At 40.3% G+C, this 22,432-nt stretch overlaps 2 protein-coding genes across 2 annotated transcripts; both read left to right on the top strand.

Annotated features, from left to right (window-relative positions):
- The first annotated feature begins 1,571 nt into the window (after positions 1 to 1,571).
- Positions 1,572 to 16,163, top strand: LOC122651503. The gene is made up of 2 exons (XM_043844911.1): positions 1,572 to 2,187; positions 15,767 to 16,163. The coding sequence occupies exons 1-2, from the start codon at positions 1,598 to 1,600 to the stop codon at positions 15,771 to 15,773; spliced, it is 597 nt and encodes a 198-aa protein (XP_043700846.1). The 5' UTR covers positions 1,572 to 1,597; the 3' UTR covers positions 15,774 to 16,163.
- Positions 16,164 to 19,286: 3,123 nt separating this feature from the next.
- LOC122651507 (histone H2B) lies at positions 19,287 to 19,982 on the top strand. Its single transcript, XM_043844913.1, has one exon. The coding sequence runs from the start codon at positions 19,325 to 19,327 to the stop codon at positions 19,760 to 19,762; it is 438 nt and encodes a 145-aa protein (XP_043700848.1). The 5' UTR covers positions 19,287 to 19,324; the 3' UTR covers positions 19,763 to 19,982.
- Positions 19,983 to 22,432: the final 2,450 nt, after the last annotated feature.

Below are 22,432 nucleotides of genomic sequence, written 5' to 3' on the forward strand. Positions count from 1 at the left end.
TAGGTTTGTATACAAAATCTTTCCAAGTTTCATCTATCTTCAATTTAATTGAATATTTTTTTATTAAACTCATCGATGACTAAATTTGAAGAGCACATGATTTTGTCTGTATTTGGTTGTTTTGTATTGAGTATATCTTCATCGTATTAACCTCAATACCTTTTCTATTATCAATACTATTGCTAGATGGGCTTATGATTTAAATAAATATCTTAACTCATGTTAAGTCTGAACCTCATGATAATCATTTCTTAATAATGGTTGATTGCCAAATATTATCTTATGTGGATCAACCTATCCTCCACTGTAATGAAAGTTTTGATCTTCTTACGGGGGAGATAGGTTGGGTCTCAATTTTGATGTTTAACTCTCACTTTATAGTGACATATATGAACTATAGTTTCTATAACGTGTTTAATAATTGAAAATCAAACGATTACAATAGAGATTGCAGGGAGCCAAAGAACATGGATGGAAAATGGAAAATTATCCTTTCCAATTCCTTAAAGTGTGGCAGTGCGGCAGTGCTAGGTGGAGATGTTGACACCTGGTAGCTGCTGCATCCAACGGTCCGATCTCATTGATATGGACTGTTGGACGCAACAGCTACCAGGTATCTACCTCTCCACCTAGTACGACCGCACTGCCACACCTTAGGAATTGGAGAGGATAATAATCCTGGGAAAACATAGAAGTTTAGGTTGAGATTTCTAAAATTTCTCAACGATTCTTGAACTAAAAAAACCAATAAAGAATCAAGTAGAACCAGAATTGCAAGGACCCATTTAATGTGCCCATTTAATCCTTAATCCTTAATAATTATTACTTATATAATTTCATGGGTTTGGGAGTTTTCTGGTCTGTTGACCACAAATATGAATCTTTTGAGGGGTATCTTGTGCACCTTAGGACTTCAACACATAAATCTCTAATGTGTTGATTTAGAATAAAAAAATGAGTTGTTTGAGTGTAGATTGCGCCCAAACACATGGGACAGCCATTCAGGGGGGCGGGGTGGTCATTTTTTTCCATCCCCATGTGTCTGGGTGGATCCTGTGCCCTCGGCACAGAGAACATTTGGCCTAAAAAAATATACCATCTCGATTATAAATTTGCTAACTAGTATGCCGACAAGAAAACCTTTTCCTTATTTTATAATACTATATATATTTTTAGGGAAAAAATCCCTATTTGGTGGTGTTTCCTACACCCTATCATAGGGCACCGTGAAATGACACCTTTGTCCATTGGGTATATACCCAGGCGTACTCCCCGCATTGACCCAAACGCTTGTATAGAGATCATGCGACCAAGTAGAGATCTCTTGCCCATATTTTTATTCTAAATCAACATATTAGAGATTTATGTGTTGAGATCATACGGTGCAAAAGATACCCCTTTAAAGATTCCTATATGAGGTGAACAGACCAAAAACCCCAACCCTTACCTCAGATATGTCCTTTTTAGTAATCCGTCCAATAATATCTTGATTGGCTTTGCTTGTTCTATCGGCTCTAAAACCCCGCTTAAAACCCCCTCTCTCATTTTCCATTCTTGTGTTGACGCTTAGAAGAAGCAGAAGCAAATCTTGCCAAAAATGAGTTCCTTTAACAACAACAACAACATGGACAGTCTCCTCTTGCAAACCCTGATGGGCAGATTACAACTTCGACCTCCTTATCTCCACACAAACTCTTACCTTTCCCAAAGTTTGGAAGATTTTCTACTTGATTCCAACGCAATCCCAGACGATGACGATGGTGACGATACCGATAGAACTCCCCTTGCCAAAGAAGAATCGAAGCTGGAGAAGGAGATTATTCGTATCATACTCACTGGCAACACCGAATCCTTGAAACCCAATTCAGGACAAGCTGTCACGATCGGCGAACACCATGTCTGCGTTGGATTTCATGAAGATACGGGCTCTGATTATCGCGTTTGGGAGTGGCATGGACATATAATGCTGTTTGATGAAGAAAATGGGTATTCCCCAGAATATATCTATGGGAATTACTTCGAGAGAGCTCCGGCGCTGAAGCGAACCCCAGATACTGAAAAAGATGAGGAAAAGGTTGTGGAGAAGGAGGAGCGAGTAGGAAGCTTGGGGCTGAGGGAGTTGATTGGAGGTAGGGATTCAATCGGTGGTCGGATTCTTCATCGGAACATGAATTCCAGCTCGCAGAGGTGAGGATTTAGTTATTTTCATTATTTTGTATTTCCTAAATGGGGCTGTATTTATGATGGTGTCGTCGGGCTTAAAAATTTGTAATTGAGAGCACCCTGTTTGGGATTTGTATGGTTTTGAAAGTATGATAAAATTCTTAGTGTCAATTACTTCGAAGAGGCTTGTTTTCAAGATCTTACATGGAATGGGTACTTTTTTGTACTTTTTCTTCCTCCCCCCCTAAAGATTGTTCGCCTGTATCTTTTCTTGCTATAATTTTTATGACTGTCTTGTAGCTCGGTTGGATTGATCCTTTGAGAAGTGGCTTGTGATTTGTAAATTATTCTGATGATTATTTGCATTTTCATTATTGCTAGACTAAGTTGTATCAACAGTATTCTCGCTGAAGTGTTCCATGAACCAAACAACTCCATAATTCAATATGCAGAGATTATTCCTAGTTTAATATATTGTTGAAATGTATCAGTGAATTACAGGAAGTGCATAAATGGTTATTATAAACAATTAACAGTAGCATCCTTAAAGTTCTCTCAGCTTGCTATGCCGGGGAGAAAACCAATCCACCTTAATAGGATCTTTGCTAATTTTCCATTTAGCTGATTATAAATTGGCATATAATGGTCATACAATTTTGTCGGCAGCTGAGAATGTATCTTCATTCTGTTTGTGACCTCAATGTTGAGCCCAATAAAGAGTTAAATCTTGTTCTATCCAGCACAACATGCAATCCCAACGCTGTCCCTTTGTATAAGTGCTACTTCTTTTTCAGTATTTATGCTCCTGTGAACCTCTGATTAAGGTTAATTCCCCTAATAATAATTGTTTTTGTGACATTATTTCGAAACCTGTTTCAATTTCCAAGTAATGGAACACCAACAAGCATGGTTAACTGGCCATCATTTTGAATGTGCCAATGTTTACTCATGTCTTCAATAAGTTAATGTAGTGTACGTACTCATCTCATAACTATTGTTTGGCTTTGCTGATCAATTATTTGTCATAGTTGTACAGATATATTTCATACTGGGTACTACAACAACAAAATGCTCAGCCTTATCCCAAATCCCAACTTAATGGGTCGGCTATATGGATCCAAACAAAACAAAGTAGGGAAAACTGAGGTCTAAACAAAAAGGGGAATGAGATGAGAAATGGAAAATGACATATGGAAGATGGAAAATTAAAGGAAAAGGAAAGATGAAAGATGAAATATTAGAGTAAGAGGTAGAGCTCAAAAAGCCAGGAGAATCCCAGCTAAATGGGGTCTATTACATGGATCCTTGCCCTCCAATAGGCTCTATCCGAGGTCATACTAGGTACAAGACTTAGACTATGTATGTCCTTCCTCACAACTCTCCTATGGTAATTTTAGGTCTGCCCCTAGTTCTTTTAGTCCCCTCAATCATAATCATACAACTCCTCCTTACTGGGGCGTCCATAAGCCTATGTTGCACATGACCATACCACCTCAAACGATTCTCTTGGAGCTTGTCATTGATTGGGGGAAACTCCCAAGTCAACTTTGATACGTTCATTATGTACTTTATCCTATCTAGTTTTTCCGCACATCCATCTTAACATTCTCATCTCTGCTACACATAACTTCTCAATATGGCACTTCTTAATTGCCCAACATTATGCCCCATACACAAAGCTGGTTGTACAACACTCCTATAGAACTTTCCTTTAAACTTTAAAGGAATACGTCAGTCACACAACACTCCGGATGCGCCTCTCCACTTCATCCACTCTTCTTTAATCCTCTGTGAAACATCATCCTCTATGTCGCTTTCTTTATTTATGATTGACCCCAAATATCTAAAATAGTCACTTTGCAGTATCTCTCTTTCCTCAATTCGCACCATGTCGGTATCCACCATAGCGTGACTAAAGTTACACCTCAAATACTCCGTCTTCTTTATACTAATCTTAAAGCCTCTTGTTTCCAAGGTTGATCTCCATAGCTCTAGCTTAACTTTAATTCCTTCTTTTGTCTCATCCACCAAAACGATATCATCGGCGAAGAGCATACACCTCGAGACCTCATCTTTAATGCTCTTGGTTAGGTCGTCCATGATAAGCGCAAATAGATAAGGGCTTAGGGCTGATCCTTGATGTAACCCAATCGTAATTGGGGATTCCTTGCCCTGACCTGACCTCCTGCAGATCTCACATTAGTCACCACGCCCTCATACATATCTTTAATTACATCCACATATTTACTCGACACCCCTCTCTTCACTAGAACATGTTGGATTAAATTTCTAGGGACTCGATCATAGGCTTTTTCCAGGTCAATAAAAACCATATGGCGATCCTTCTTGCTATATCTATATCTTTCCATGAGCTTCCTCAATACGTAGATAGCTTCTGTCGTGGATCTACCTGGCATAAAGTCAAATTGGTTCACCGAGATATGAGTCTCTCTTCTCAAACGGGCTTCAATAACATTCTCCCAAAGTTTCATTGTGTGACTCATTAGCTTTATGCTTCTGTAGTTATTATAGCTTTGGATATCACCTTTATTTTTTTAGATCGGGGCCACAATGCTTCTCCTCTATTTATCTAGCATTTTCCTTGTGTTCATAATCCCGTTAAACAAATTGGTTAACCAATACATCCCACGACCTCCTGGGGTTTTCCACAGGTTTATTGGAATCTCATCTAGGCTTGATGTCTTGCCTACTTTCATCTTTCTTAAGGCATCTTTAACTTCCGACATACTAACTTTATAGTCCTTAATACGTCATTCTGTCTGCCCTTCTTGTTAGGAAGAAAACTATTTGGCTGGTATGATTCCCACTTTTATAGGTAACTAAGTGCTCCTCCATTTTTTCAAAGAAAGTATTCACAATGGAAAGATCTTAAGCAACCGCAAAGTCTAGGACTAAGGTTCCCTCATCGTTCTTCTCCCCAACCCCGTAGTCGTCATGGACATTTTCATATCCTCTACGGTCACTCCCATTCAGGTCACCGCCATTAATGATCGATTCATCCTGGCCAAAATCCTACATTAGATCATCCATGTGTTCCCAAAATTGATGCTTACTACTTTCATCCAGTCCTATTTGGGATGCATAAGCGTAAACAATATTGACAACCTTTTTCTTTAATACTAGTTTGATGGATATAATCCTGTCTCCCTGTCTGTTGACCTCAACTACATCATTCTTTCGATCTCTGTCCATGATTATGCCCACTCCGCGTCTATTACTATTATCTCCCGCATACCAAAGTTTGAAGTCATCTAAAACCTTAGCTTTGTTACCTTCCATCTTGTCTCTTGGATACATGCGATATTTATCCTTCGTCTTCTCATAACATGTACCAACTCTAGGCTCTTACCCGTTAAGGATCCCAAGTTCCAAGAAGCTAATCTAATCCTACGCTTCTGGGCTGAAATATTTCCTCTCACATGCCTTTGTCTACTTATCATCACGTTCGGGCATCGACACGGCGCATCACATACAGGGGACGTCCTAGTAAAATGAGGACGTGAAGACATGAGATCAAGAGAAAAAGATCATAAAACAAAAGGATCCATGCAAAAAGTGAATGACAAAATATATTAAAGTGCCTGCTGCCGGCCTGACGCACCACCATACGAAAAGGATAAAATAATAGAGGAGTATATATAATAAGTATATACATACCTAAGGCATTAAAAGGCACTCTCAACGAGTAAAATAAAGTGCATATTCAAGCAAAGCACAGGGTTGACAACGTAGATGATAAACCTGACAAATAATGATGATAACGTAGTTCAGATTAGCGTCAATCTCAGGGGCAGGAGTACAACATGAAATAAAATAATTATGTATGAATATGTATAGGTGAGTGAGTAAGATAGTAAAGTAAAACAAGAGAGGGCAACCTTATGCTTCAGCCTCAAGAAACCAAAAGAGAGTAACATAGATAGAACTATCTGCCAAGGGAGAATACTAGCAAACAGTACCAACACCCAAACTGCAGAGGAACACAAAGTATATGTGCTAACAGACAAACAGTTCACAGATCAACGATGGTGGTCGATGCATAAATAGTTCAAGAAGATAAATGTAAATGTGGTACATGAAGCAGATGAAACTCATAAAAGTAGTAATCTATATACAGTAGTAATAATACTGAACCAAGTCAAAGGTAAAGTAACTACAGGTAGGGAAACTTAGCTGCATGCAATTGCAATACACAACATGAAATACAAAAGGATATTACCAACAGTAGGAGCCAAGGTAACCAAGCAGCCCTTTGGTTAAGGAGCATAAATTACAAAAGGGATATTCAACTTCCAATGAATCTAAAACTTTTTAAGTTAATCACAATTAAGGCTTCAATAACACCCAAACAAGCGCCAGCAGTGACATCGAAAACAAAATGCCGGCCAAGCAAAATACTAGAAATCGATGTAGCTGCTGACTACAAACACACGACCAAGATAATAAGTTCAATGGTCTTACCCTTAAAATCGATCTACCAATTGATGAATTCGTTTCCAGAATATCTAAGCTGAACCAATGGTTCTCTGATGGAAGCCAAGGAGAAATACAAAAGGATACGATGAAGCAAGCCCTAGAGGAGTGGCCACTGGAAAAGACCAGTGATCGACGGAGAGCGTCAAATGCATTCTCTTGTTGTAGACTGGACAAGGGCGATGAATAAGATACTTGATGAGTCCGACCAGGACAAGGTCGAGCAGAGATCCGAGGAAGAGACTGATGAGGATGGAGCGGAGGTTTGGGTACTTATCTATGATCCATTTAATGATGTTGACTCTCTTTCTGTTGAAAGATGGTTCTCCCCAGGTTTCATCTTTGTACATAGTTATTGTATTCTCTGATGAATGTACAAAAATATAGAATTTAGTCTATCATGGTCAGTTTGGATGATACATGATAAGCTACAAGAAAGTCATTTGAGGTGGCATGGTCATGTTAAATGGAGACTTTTGGATGCCCCAGTATGGAGGAGTGATTTTATTCAGATTGAAGAAACTAAAGGAGCTAGGGGCAGACCTAAAATGACTTCAGGAGAAGTGGTGAGAAAAGACAGGCATAGCTTAGGCCTTGTATCAAGTATGACCTCGAATAGAGCTGATTGGAGGGCAAGGATCCATGTAGCCGACCCCATTTAGTTGGGATTAAGGCTGAGTTGTTGTTGCTGTTGTTGTTGTATGGTCAGTTTGGATGAGCTACATCCTGGGCAGTTAGGCAGAAGTGGTTCCTGAAGTGTAGGCAACCGAAATATAATTTTCTTTATTAAAATAGTGCTAAATAAAATCACTGGTAAATAGTAAAGGACACTGCAAAGGTGAACTGGATGCTAGGCATCTGCCTAAATCTTGATGAAGGCACTAGGCATTGCAGCAGTAACATATGCATTCTGGGTGATACTTTGACTTCCATGCAACAAATCAGGGTGCTCAAGCTTTTATGGTTGCTTTGCATTTGGTTAACCTTCTGTTGATGTCAAGTGGAGGAGCAGTTGCAAAGGACTACTGAGGTGTGAGCATGAGCAATCTAGCGAAGAATTGAACGTACACCCACTGTTGTGTTAGAAGCCTATCACTTACTTCTACTGATGTAGTATCACTTGGCTGGTTAGACCGGCATGATAGGCTTTGGAGATCCAAACACAGACAGAACCGGTCCAATGGGTTTTGGTCCAACAAGGGTTGGAATTAGTTTATTTAGTTGGTTATTTATTTAACTCTTTTATTTGTTTTGAGTTACATACGTAGGAGTTAGATAGAGTTTGAGTTGCCAGTTATTTCAGTTTTGTACTTAGAATCGGAGTCTTCTTATTTTTTTTCTTTTAAATACTTGCATGTAACCCAACAATGGACAGTGAAGTGAATTGAATAGAAGTTTATGTTAGAGTTGTTAGTATATCTTGTGGGGGTAGTTCTATCATTGTCATATTATAAGACATGACCAAGTTGTATTTTTTCTTGTTCTTATTTTATTTCCCTTTACCTCCCTAGGGAGGCCTGTGTAATTTAGAAGAGATTATTAATGAAGTAATATGTGTGTTGAGAATCACTCAACACACACAATCGATTCTCTCATTCGCTTCTCTTCTTCTCTTCTCTTCTCTTCTCTTCTATCCTTCTTCTTCTTCTTGCTGTAAATCTCATCTCTCTTACTAGATTCGATCCATCTTTAAGTTCCAACTTGGTATCAGAGCTAGGCAATCTGGTTTGAGAGTCGACTAAGCATTGCTGTCTTGCTCTTCACCTCTCTTTGGAACCCTAAGAGGACAAAGGGGTTCCATTAGAGGCTGTACTATGTGAAGTATACACATACTACACTATTTGGTGGTTCATTCTTCAAACCCACACACCATGGATGAAGTTTAGTGGCTGTTGTTGAAGATTGAAGCTCTTACAGCCACCCTGTTTTTCCGCCAGCTGAAGGAGTGTTTCTCTCATTTCTCCCTCATCTTCTCATCTTTTGGGAAGAGGTTTGCTGCTTGTGGATCGCCTAGGGGTACCCTTTTGAACCCCCCACCACTCGGTTGAAGAAAGAGCCTGTTTGAGGAGCATAGCTCCAAACTGTGACACTTTCAAGGTACCGTCAGCTTTTTTTTTTTTTTTTTTTGTCTCTGGCCTGTTTTTTTTTGAAGCTCAGTATCGTGGATGTGTTTTGGTGTATCCGAATGGAGTTGTTTGTTCTTTTTACACCTGTTGTTGCTATGGACTGAAGGTTATTGGGTATTAGAGCAGTTTGATTGATGTTATACAAGCCTTTACTCCTATACACTTGCTGTTTTTTGGTATTGGTTCTCTGTTTGGTTGCTTTGGCTGTTGGGGACTTGGTTGCTGGTCTGCCTACTTTGTTTGGGTTGGGGGTACTCCCCATTTGAGCAGCCCATTATTGTTTGTTGGAGTGTCTATCCATGATGTCTATTGTGTCTGGACAAGATTCTGAGGTCAGGGGACCAACTACACCTGGCAGCCTAAGTAGTGGTTTTCCAACCATGGCTTCCTTTGATAACCCCAACACCCAAATCTCTATTGTGAAGTTGGACAATACCAATTACTTGGATTGGTCTCGGTCTGTGAAGTTGTCCCTACACAGTAGGGGAAAGTTGGGTTACATTACTGGGTCTATCACAGCTCCTGCTACAACTGATCCAGGCTATCTCAAGTGGGAGACTGAGAACTCCACTGTTATGACTTGGCTTATATTCTCCATGAAACCTGAGATAGGTAGGAGGTTTATGAGCAAGGAGACTGCGAAAGATGTTTGGGATAGTGTCTCCAAAGTTTTTGATAGAGTTGGAGATGCAACAAAGGTGTATCAAATTCTCCAAAAAATCATCCATATGAAACAGGGTGATAGGAGTATCTCTGAGTACTACAACTCTGTTATTAGCTTGTGGGAGGAATATGATCATTATAACAACCTCCAGTTGTCCAACTCTGATGATCAGGCAAAGGTCTACAGGAGTCAAGAAAAGGAAAGGATCCTTATTTTGCTTGGAGGTCTTAACCCAGAGTATGAGCCTCTTCGCCTGCAAATCTTAGGAAGATATCCCTTTCCATCTCTGGATGAAGTGTGCAGCTACTTGCAAAGTGAGGAAACCAGGAGAACCACTATGGATATTGCACCATCAACGAGAGATCTGCTCTTGTTTCCAGTTCCCACAGAGACTGGAAAAGTGGGGGGAAAGGCCAAGGGCTACCTCGTGGAGATCACCGTGAGAGATACAAGTGTGATCATTGTGACAAGCTTGGACACACCAAGGACAGGTGTTGGGATCTTCATGGACAGCCCCCTGGTATGCGTGGTAGTTCATCTAGTGCTCGGGGAGGAAAGCGAGGGGAAGCTAGGGCTCACTCCGTGACATCTGAGTCTGAGTCACCTGGACCCCAGCCGGCCTCTGATTCCCTCTCACAGGATGATATTGCAGCCCTCTGTCGCCTGATGTCTCACCTTGGAGCGTCTGCTACTGGTTCTCCCTTTGGAGGGTCTTCTACTTCTGCCTCGGCTGCAGGTCTCATCTGCCCCTCTTATTGCACCCACCTGGATTATTGACTCTGGAGCCTCTGATCACATGACTGGTATGTCACAGTACTATGATTCCTAGTCCATTTGCTCTGGCCGGGACAAGGTAAGGGTTGCTGATGGTTCCCTTTCTTCTGTCTCTGGTAAGGGTAATGTGCGAGTTACTCCTTCTATTTCCCTTGAGGCTGTCCTTCATGTTCCTGATTTTGCTACTAACCTATTATCAGTGAGTTACCTAACCAAATCCTTACATTGTTGTGTCACTTTCTTTCCTTCCTATTGTGTCTTTCAGGATTTGGAGACAAAGAGGGTTATTGGCAGTGGGACTGAGAAAGGAGGGCTCTATCTTCTTGAACCACGGTTACCTGCCCAATCTACTGCTCCAGCTTATGTTTGTGGTCGGAGTGACCGTAGTACTTTGGAGTCTGTAATGCTTTGGCATTAGCGTTTGGGTCATCCCTCTTTTGTTGTTATGAGGAGACAGTTACCCCACTTGTTTACTTCTTTTCCTTCATTTTATGTTTTTTAGTGTGAATCTTGTCTTTTTGCTAAACATTGTCGCACATCTTATCCTTATCGTGGTAATCGATCTACTGCACCTTTTTCTCTTGTTCATACTGATGTTTGGGGACCTTCTCCCACTACTTCTTTATCTGGATTTCGTTACTTTGTTTCATTTGTGGATGACTATTCTCGGTCTACTTGGACTGTTTTGTTGAAACAAAAGAGTGATGTTTGTGATGCTTTTAAGGATTTTTATCATCTTATTAGTACTCAGTTTGGTACCTGCATTCAAATTGTTAGGTCTGATTAGGTGGGTGAGTACATGTATGGGGGGCTCCAACAGTTCTTTACTGATAATGGCATCCTCCATCAACTGGCTTGTGTTGACACCCCACAACAAAATGGGGTGGCTGAGCGCAAAAATCGCCATTTGCTGGAAATCACCAGGGGTCTTCTCTTTGGTATGCATGTGCCTAAGACCTTCTGGTCTGATGCACTTCTTACCGTTGCATTTCTTATTAACCGGATGTCAACTCCACTCCTTGGCTCCAAATCTCCCCTAACTCTTCTTTCTCCTTGCCTTCGAGAGTCTTTGGTTGTGTTTGTTATGTTCATGTCAACAAATCAGCCCGTACCAAGCTTGACCCCAAAGCTCTCAAGTGCATCTTCTTGGGCTACTCTAATTCAACCAAAGGGTATAAGTGCTACCATCCTCCTTCCTGAAGGCGACTTGTCTCCAAAGATGTCACCTTCTTTGAGTCTATCCCTTACTTTTCTTCCCCTCAACATTCTGTTCAGGGGGAGAGTACTAGCAGTGAACAGAATGCTGATGTCATTCCCTTTCTATCTCCCTTGCCTACCTCCACTTCCCCATTCCTATTTGATATTGGAAAGTACAAAGAAGTGGATGTTGTTGATGATGCTGATGCTGATGATGTTGTTGATATTGATGCTAGTAGTGGTGATGATGCTAGCAGGAAAAAAGAATACAAGGGAATAAGATTTAAAGAAGATGGTGTATTCACAAGAGGTGAATGCTTGTTGAAGGAAAAAGGGAAGCAACCATGGTATAAGCAACCCTGCCGAAACCCCTCTTTGGATCCACATCCTCAGTCTCATCCTCCTCAGTCAGGTAATTCCTCTCCTTCTGAATTAGACCTTCCCATTGCTATGAGAAAGGGGAAGAGAGCCTGTACTAACCCCATAGCCCAGTTTGTTTCCTATGACTCCATTTCTCCTATAGGTATTGCTTTTTCCACTGCCCTTGAGTCTTCTTCTATTCCCAAAAATGTCACAGAGGCCTTATCTGATCCAAAATGGATGCAAGCAATGACTGAGGAAATGGTGGCTCTAGAGAAGAATAATACTTGGACACTAGTTGATCTTCCCAGGGGGAGAACTCCAGTGGGATGCAGATGGGTTTATACAGTCAAGTATAGATCCGATGGTATAGTGGAGAGGTACAAAGCTAGAATAGTTGCAAAAGGGTATAGTCAGGTGTATGGCATTGATTACCAGGAGACTTTTGCCCCCGTAGCCAAGCATAACTCAATCAGGGTTCTTCTTTCGGTGGCAGCCAATAAAGATTGACCAATGTACCAATTAGATGTGAAGAATGCATTTCTTTATGGAGATTTAGCAGAGGAAGTGTACATGCAACCTCCACCTGGTTTTAAGTGTCCCTCAGCTGAAGGGAAAGTGTGTCTCTTGAAGAAGGCTCTCTATGGCCTCAAGCAGTCTCCTAAGGCTTGGTTTGAGAGATTTAGACAAGCCTTCTTGAAGAATGGGTATTATCAGAGTCAAGCTGACCACACCTTATTTATCAGGAGAGGTAATGGTACAGTTACAACCCTCATTGTCTATGTTGATGACATTGTGGTGACTGGGAATGATGTTGCTGAGATAAACAGATTGAAGTCTTATCTGGCTAGACAGTTTGAGATCAAAGACCTTGAACTCTTGAAATACTTCTTGGGTATTGAAGTATCGAGATCAAGGAAAGGAATCAACATTTGCCAAAAGAAATTTGTCTTGGATCTTCTGAAGGAGACAGGGATGATGGGGTGCAAACCAGCCACTTCCCCCATTGATCCGAATCATAAACTTGGTGATGAATGTGGTTCTTCTCTTATAGATGCAAGCAAGTACCAAAGGTTAGTTGGGAAACTAATCTATCTCTCCTTGACTCGACCAGACATCTCCTATGCAGTTGTGTGGTGAGTCAGTTCATGCATGCTCCCAGAAGTGGACATCTGGATGCCGTGTATCGCATCATTAGATACTTGAAATCCTGTCCAGGAAAAGGTCTTCTATTTTCCAGGCATGACCATTTGCAGATTGAAGGCTACACAGATGCTGATTGGGCTGGTTCAATCTTTGACAGGAGATCTACTTCTGGGTATTGTACCTTTGTGGGTGGTAATCTAGTTACCTGGAGGAGCAAGAAGCAACCAGTTGTAGCTAGATCCAGTGCAGAAGCTGAGTTTAGGGCCATGGCCCATGGAGTATGTGAGCTTATATGGTTGAAAAGGCTTCTTCAAGACTTGAGCTTTGAAACTAAAGGGCCAATGAGACTTTATTGTGACAACAAAGCTGCCATAAGCATTGCCCATAATCCGGTTCAACATGATCGAACCAAGTATATTGAGGTTGATCGTCACTTCATCAAAGAGAAGCTGGATTCTGGGTGCATTTGTACTCCCCTTGTGAAGACAGGTGATCAAGTAGCAGATATCTTCACCAAGGGTCTGACTCCTAGTCTATTTAGTGCCCTATTGTGTAAGCTGGGAATGTATGACATTTATTCTCCAGCTTGAGGGGGAGTGTTAGAGTTGTTAGTATATCTTGTGGGGACAGTTCTGTCATTGTCATATTATAAGACATGACTAAGTTGTTTTTTTTCTTGTTCTTATTTTATTTCCCTTTACCTCCCTAGGGAGGCCTGTGTAATTTAGAAGAGATTATTAATGGCGTAATATGTGTGTTGAGAATCACTCAACACACACAATCGATTCTCTCATTCCCTTCTCTTCTTCTCTTCTCTTCTCTTCTATCCTTCTTCTTCTTCTTGCTGTAAATCTCATCTCTCTTACTAGATTCGATCCATCTTTAAGTTCCAACTGTTTATTGAGTTTTACTCTTTGAGAGTGTGTGATTGTGTGATCTCTTTCCCCTTCCCTTGCAACTTTTCCCTTCTTCTATCCGGCCGTCCACCAGTTTGGTATCAGAGCCGAAGGATCCTTCTCCTTCCCTTACCTATCAATCCCTCTCTTCTCATTCTCCTTCCCTAACCTCTTTTTCCCATTACCATTCTGCTGTATATACCAGCAGTTAAAAATAAAATAAAAATCGACTCCGTTTAAAACAGAGCAGTCGAATCAACACCCAATACCCCTTGCATTATCATTGCCAGCCCCATCCCTTAGTTATCCTGCTGAAACCCTACCCCAACCCCGTGGACCCCCACTGAAACCCTGATCCCATCCCATTCTAGCAACAAAATCCCTTCCCAACACCCACTGTGAATCACGAAAACTCCCTCCGCCCCCACTGTGAGATCGAACCCCTTCCTAGGGTTTTGCCAGATTGAAAATAAAAAAAGGAGCGAGAGGCAGCGGGTGGATAGATCCCTTATAAAAAAAAAAGGCTGTATTTAGTGCACAAGGCTCCCACGTTTAGTAGGGTCCTGGGAGGGTAAAATGTACGCAGCCTTACCCTTGTTTCCAGAGAGGCTGTTTCCAGGACTTGAATCTGTGACCAAGCATTCAGCAAGTGAGCACTTGACCAACGCGCCGAGCACGACCTTCGTGGATGGATCCCTTATGTGCCCTGGAATCCTACATCGATCAGGATTTTTGGGCAATTTCTTGTTGAAGTCGAACTCCTCCATTCTCCATTGTTCGCTGGGGAAAATACATTCTAACTCGACTTCTACTCCTCTCCCCTCCCGAGTTTAAAGATAAGTCTATTTTATTTTAATCCTACTTTTTCCAAGCTTGCCCCCAGTCTTAACTCAACTTATATTTGCTTTTAATTTTGTTATTTCCTATAGTACCCCTGCCCCTACCCTTTATTCTTTTAAACATTTATTTGTTACCCCAAGAGTAACCCTTACCCGCCATACGTGTTATCCCATTGCTATTTGTTTTCCTTGTTTTCATTATTTACTGTTGTGTCATTCTCTCCAAAACTTCTAATTATTTACTCTTTTGCTATTCATCTTTTGAGTTTTTTCCTGCTTACCTTCACCATGGGAGGCAGCAATGAGATTATCCAACAACTTAACTCATACAAAGGTGAAACTGGTACAAAAATTGACACTGGCGCTGAACGTGTCGATACCTTCCCAGCAAAGTCAGTTCCCTCCATATCATGATGACAACCATGCAAGTTTCTATTGACCGGCTGATGGCTTTTGATAAAGGAAAGAGTCCCATGCAATCTAGGGATTCTTCCAACTCCGTCCCACAGGACCTGTCTCATAATACACCACCACCCCCACCCCCACCTTATGAATTTGGTCGATATGATGATTATGGAGCTGAAAGAGCAGCAAAATTGAATGTTCTCGATTGTTATGGGGGTAATAATCTAGAACAGTACCTTGACTGGATTCACAGTTTAGAGACCTTTTTCAAATGGTATGGTTTGACTTTGGCCAGGAAAGTATTATTTGCAGCTAAACTAAAAGGCACAACCCAATTCTAGTGGATCAAACAACAACAACAAAATCGAACCCGAGGCATTGGTTTAGTTACTACTTGGGATGAAATGCATGAAGTCATGAACAAAATATTCTTGCCTACTAACTACAAGCGGTGCATGCACCTAAGGTTTGCACAGCTGAAACAGGAAAACTTAACAGTTGAGGAGTTTGTTGCCAGATTATATTATTGCGCCTAATGTAATTCTAGATGCCTGGAATACCAACTAGAACCAATAACCAGGATCTGCACAAGAGTAATATGCTCCCCCCCCCCCTCCCCCACAAAACACAACACCCTATGAAATAATTTTATTTTTTTTTATCTTACATTTCACTGTTTTCTTTGTCCTCTTAAACTTGCAGGTTTTAGGTGTGAGGACAGGTGTACTTGAGTAGGGCCAAGAGAAACATTGGGGTTTGAACTTTGAAGATGAAGCTGCATTTGTTTTTTTGGCCTTTCTCCTTCAAGTTACATTCAGAGGTTATGATTTTACCCATCATGTCTCAAGTTAAGTAGGCCCAAGTACAGTGGCAATGGGCGATCTTTTCAGTGGTATTCAAAAAATGATGAGGTAAGGAAGGAAAACTTTTTTTGGAACTAGAATGGGTAGTAGCATGGTGGCACAAAACACTTCTTATTTCTTTTGTTTTTTCACAAATTTTGCAGGGATTGCATATATTTATTTTTACTGAAAATCGTAACAGTTTAGCCTTACTAAATTTATTGATGAGATGATGATATTTGGATGCTGTACCACTACATATCAGTTGTTTGGATTGGATGGTTAATGACAGGAACCCATGAATCATATGTTAATGTGCTAGTTGCCATATACAACATCACTACTCTGTTTTTATGACCAGTTAGTTATATTTTGGAAGATACATTATGGGATATGATATTGGTATACAGATTCATCAGGTGATGAATGATCCATGAAGTGGAAATCTGGTATCACTTGAGGTGAAAAGAATTTCCTAGCAAAAGAAGCAGCATGAGCTTCTATTTCCATCAGTCGAGTACGGGGTGTCAATTGATCTGGTTTTGATTCGATCTAGGTCTTAGTTCTTCATGACCAAGATTATAACTGAACTGGTTAATTATATTTTGGAACTAAGACGGATTACTAATCAACCGGGTTGATTTTGATTCTTAATCAATCACCCTTCTCGATCAGTTTGAATGCCAGAACACTAGTCAATTAAATCCAAATAATTCTTTTTTTTTTTCCTAGCCCATTTATTAGACCAAGATTATAACTGAACTGGTTAATTACATGAGTATGACTCGATCATGATAGATTGAATGGTGAGTGAAATCTTAACCATGACCAGTTCGGTCATGAAATCTAAGTGATTAGCATCAGATCAAATTACTTAAAAACTGGTTTTGGTTTGTTCCTGTTATTGCCGTTCGATTCTGGTCCTGTTAGTTGGTTCTGGCCAAGATTGACACCATTATGTTGAGTATAAACGTTCCTTTATCTCAACTAAGATCTCATGTAGCCGACCCCATTTAGTTGAGATAAGCCACATATTTCTAAACTCTTCCATTCTTGGACCCCATTTGGGCCAAGACCCTTGATTATTTTCATCTTTTTTAATGCTTTTTTCACTTTTAAAAACGTAACTTTACGTATATACCTCTGACATGTGACTTGTTATGTAGTGCCGTCTCCCGGTCCACTATAATTGGGATTGGTTTAATTAAGTAGGCTGTAGAAATAGCGATTCAATCTCTCCTCGATGTCCTCATCCCTTACAAGGGCTCTACCATCATCACTGTTAATGCATCTAACATGGGCAAAATCTCTACTCATCCTTTTCCTCATTCTAACAATCTTATAGATATTTCTTTCCCCTTCCTTTGTGTTCAGGTTGTTATGGAGATCTTAATATTTCTTCACCCGTGTATTCCTCACAATCTTCTTAGTTTTATTTCTAGCAGATTTATATCTTTTTAGATCTTCTACATCCTTAGTCCTATGCTATTTCTTGAAACTAACTTTCGTAGTCCTGATGATGGCTTAGATTTCATCATCTCACCACTCAGTCTCTCTAGGAGAATGACGTTTTTCTTTCGATTCCCCCTAGGACCTCTGTGTCCACCTTCTTGATACACGTAGACATCTCGTTTCACATCAAATTGGTATCTCCCTTCAAGTCCCTCTTTCGTTGTTTGACCACCTTGTCAGCAAAAGACTTCAAGGCTTCTCCTTTCAAACGCCACAACCTTACGTTAGGGCAAATAGGTTCATCTATATTACAATACTGCATGACGGGATGTTGAGTGATTATCTCTCTTGGGACAATTTTACAATCCTCACAAAAAAAATAAAAATAAATGAATAACAATCTGTCAGGCCTTCTAGTTAGGAAAAAATCTATTTGGGTATGATGTCCGTGTTTATAAGTGACTAAATGATTCTCTCTTTAAAGTAGGTGTTTATAATGGACAGATCATAAGCAATCACAGTATCCAAAACTAAGATACCCTCCCCATTCCTCTCGCCAAATTCATAACCTCTGTGCAAATTTTCGTAGCCTATACGATCTCGAATCGTTATCACCTCCAATTCTTGCCCGCTCCAATTCCCTCCAATTCCTCACATAGGAGTGGAAATAACCACCCTACCCCCTGCCTGACACATTGCCCAAGGTGGGGTAGGGTGGTCATTTCTGCTCCTATATGAGGAATTGGAGGGAATTGGAGCAGGCAGCGAATTGGAGGTGATAAAAATTCTACGATCTCTCCCTAAAACTTGAGAAAGGTATCCGAATAGTGAATCAGTCGTAACTGATCCAACTTTTTCTGGCCGAAACCCATTGATTTTAGGGAAAATTACATGATTAGCTATTTTTGGGTTTTCATTTACAAAAATGTCCACCATATGTTTGAGTTAACAAAAATAGACAAAAACAAGTTAAGGTTTACAAAACTGGACAAAATAGTGTCTCTCCCTCCCACAGTTACCTTTTTAGGCATTTTTACCCTTGTCATTGCCTTCTCGCCCAGGCATCATCCGTTCCCTGCAACCCTACCTTTGTCCCAGCTGTCGCCATTCTCTATTACCCCAAATAACAAAGGAAAAATAAAGAGATTTTTTCAGAGGGGAATTGTCGAGGAAGGAAGGAGAGTCACTGTTTTGTCTAGTTTTGTAAAACTAAACTTGTTTTTGCCTATTTTTGTTAACTCCAACATAGGGTGGACAGTTTTGTAAATAAAAAACCCAAAAGTAGCTAATCATGTAATTTTTCCTTGATTTTACTCCATTGTCGATCGATTCTGGCCAATTCAAATAAGAATCGACACTGATCGATTCAATTCCTGATTTCGTTTGTTAAACCGTATGAAGGACCGTTCGCCACACCCATGTTTCTCAGAAGAGGTATTGGACCGGCTGAAACGGCCAATCCATAATTGGTATCAATAGAAGTTGATACCGATTTCTGGCCCATCATGTGTCGGTGTAACGAAACAGATCAAGGGTATAAACGATAAGAAAATTGATTTTTAGGAAAAATGGGTAAAAACCGCTCGATCTAGGCCGATCCATATAAGTATCGTAACGTATAGTCGAGACAAATACCGTGGAACTTAAACCTTGGCCACGCCCACGCCTGTGAGGTGCGACCATTCGAGACAACGAAAATGCGGAGATCGAGTCAATCTTATCCGTCAATCGCCGACTCTTCAGGTAGAGAAAAATCGAACGGTCGAAATAGGAACCAGGTCAGCAATCCGCGTCAATACCTATCAACTAATAGAAAAGTCCCAGTTCCTTCTATAAAACCACAACCTTGCTTCAATCCCGTCACCTTTGAATCTCTACATCTCTCTCGCTTTCTTAGCCAATTTACTCTCTCAGTCGTTGTAGGTTCGAGTTCTGCTTGTTCTCTTTGCTGTTGCTAGTGTCTGCAATGGCTCCGAAGGCCGAGAAGAAGCCCGCAGAGAAGAAGCCGGCGGAGGAGAAGAAGACGGTAGCAGAGAAAGCACCAGCGGAGAAGAAGCCCAAGGCCGAGAAGAGACTGCCAAAGGAAGGTGCCAGTGGCGATAAGAAGAAGAAGAGGGTCAAGAAGAGCACCGAGACCTACAAGATCTACATCTTCAAGGTCTTGAAGCAGGTTCACCCTGACATCGGTATCTCCAGCAAAGCCATGGGGATCATGAACAGTTTTATCAATGATATCTTCGAGAAGCTTGCTCAGGAGTCTTCAAGGCTTGCCCGCTACAACAAGAAACCTACCATCACCTCTCGAGAAATCCAGACCGCTGTTCGACTTGTTCTTCCTGGTGAATTGGCAAAACACGCTGTTTCAGAGGGAACCAAGGCGGTAACCAAATTCACTAGCTCTTAGAAATTGGGTTGTTTTCTTCTCCTTTCGATTTCTTCAGATTAGATACAATTTCATTACGAAAGACAGATGTGATCTCTTCAAGATGTTGGGAATTTGGGATTTTCGATCTGATGTGTGATTAGGGTTTCTTTGAGGTGATTCATCCCTCTCCTTGAGGATTGATCTCATGCTGTAAATCTCTCTCTTTTCTTAAATTTTTAGAACATTCAACTTCTTGTTCGCTTACTATCTTACCTGAAATTCACTTTTTTACATGCTTTCTTACTTTGGTTGACTCAAAATATAAACAAGTTCTGCGATGTGAGTTGCCAAAACCTGCAATGTTCGTTAAGCATAAAAAGTTAATTCTTTATTGTTGACCCAGGCCAAAACTGCAAACGTCTATGATTTGGTTCCTGGGCTATTGGATATCATCAACCTATAATTTTTGGGAGTCACTGACTGCAAAGTATCCACTGTGGATTGTAGTGTGTTCCTTACTATTTCCCATATACAATTTATAATAATGAGATAAAGCCCACAGTTTCACGCTTGATCTCAAGCTCCCATCTCTGTTTTTCCTGATGACATTCCAAACACGAAAGAACACATCAGTTTCTTGTTGCTTCTGTACCCAACCATTCATTCTCTTTTCCGATTTTCAAAATGCAAAATCCATTCTTAATTGGGAATGATAATGGATACATATTTGATTAAAGTGTATTCTTGCTTGTACAATGTTCAAATAAACAAACTCAGCCATATCTCAACTTAATGGGGATGGCTACATGGATCCAAATATAACATAGATTGGAAAACAGAGTTCTAACCAAAAAGGAAAAGAAAAGATGGGGAAAGAGATGAGGAATGAGAGAACAAAAAGACAAATGAAAAATGAGAAATAAATAGGAAAATGAAAGATAGTATGAAGAAAGAGGCACAACCTAGCATGGTAGGAGAAACTTAGCTAGATGGGGTTTGCAACATGGATCTTTGTCTTCCAATAGGCTCTATCCAAGGTCATACTTGGAACAAAACCTGGGCTATGCATATCCTTCCTTACTACTTTGCCAATGGTCATTTTAGGTTTGCTCTTAGTTCCTTCAATTGGGATCATATTACTACTCTGGATCTACCTCTCCATTTCAACTATACCCCTTTAATGTTCTGTGCAACATCAGTCTCTATATTATCTTCTTTATTTATGATTGACCCTAGATATCCAAAATTGTCAGTTTGAGGTATCTCTATTCCTCAATTTGCACCATATCAATATCCATCATTGTGTAACTAAAATTACACATCATAAACTCTATCTTCAGTCGTTGTTCTCCAAAGCTTTTACTTATTGTTAATCCTTTCCAAGGTTGATCTATGCTTGTACAATGCTCAAATCTCTTAAACATTTCATCAAATAACTCATGGATAAAATCCTCAATGCTTGGATTCTAGAAAGTTTCTGCATACCTCCTCCCTGTTGAAGACATCCTTCCTTCACAATGATTAAAGACCTATTATTAGGCAATCAATGAAACATTTCTCTTGTCTAATTTATTGCACCCTTGTATGGTTAATGTTGTTCTTTGTATTCATGCCCTCAATGCTCTTCATCATGACTCTTGGATTAGTCTTCTTTCAAAATCGTATCTGTTTGTTTACCAAATCTGCCTGCTAATTTTATTAGTTTGAGGTTATTTGATGGTCCTCAGGTTAGAGCTTCCCATTGTGGTAGAAAATGGTGGGAGTTTGTTAGCAAGTTAAGTATTGGCCGAAATTCAAACTTTTTTAACAAGGATTTTATTTGATTCAAACCTAAGATGGTTGAATGGGGTATATTAGAGATAAGTTGTCTCTTTTGTTACTTACCATGAAGTTGAAACCTTGTGGCACCTTTTCCTTGTCTTTCAGGGGTCCTTGGTCCTTGGTTTAAGGACTAAATTTTCAACTCGTAATTCCATGTTGGAGTGGTGTTGCTCTTTCTTTCACACTTGCTCTCTAGCTTTGATGGATAAGAATTAGGTCTTCAATGTCTTGGCCATCTCTTTCCATTTTATCTGGTTGCATAGGAACCAAATCATTTTCAAAAAGATCTCTCTTAACCCCTTAACAGTATTACAGATATTAATAGATGGCTGGGAGTTATTAGGATCTCCCCTTATCTAATGCTGATTTTTATCATACCACTTGTGAGGTTGAATGGGTTTCTTCATTACTTTATCATACCTTTGTGGGGGTGATTATGGTGCAACAGGAGATGAGATTGAGACTCAGGCTAGACGCAAGAGGGTTTACTCCAAGGGCAATAAAAGTATGGACAACGAATGGCAGGTTGGAGAATCTCATTTCTAAAGCTAGCAATACATACGGTGTGACCCTGAGGTTGTTTCAAAATTTTGCTTCATATTCAGAAGTGTGGTGAGAGTTCAAACATACTTGTCCATTTAAGGTCTGTAATAAGAATATTAAGAGATTTATGTTTTATTTGGCTAGTAGGGCAAGGAATAGTAGATGGATGTAGGAGTTTATGACTTTGTAGTTTCCCTTTTCTATCGCGATTCTCTTCTTCCCCTCACACAGCCTACCAAGTTCGTTCATATACTAAGATGGACCAAAATGCCAAGGCCAAGCTTCAGTCATAAGTTTCACTTTCCTTTGTGTCTGTCTATATTTGCCAACTTGGGGATTGGCAAA

Source organism: Telopea speciosissima, chromosome 2 (assembly GCF_018873765.1).
Source record: "Telopea speciosissima isolate NSW1024214 ecotype Mountain lineage chromosome 2, Tspe_v1, whole genome shotgun sequence".
NCBI lineage: Eukaryota > Viridiplantae > Streptophyta > Magnoliopsida > Proteales > Proteaceae > Telopea > Telopea speciosissima.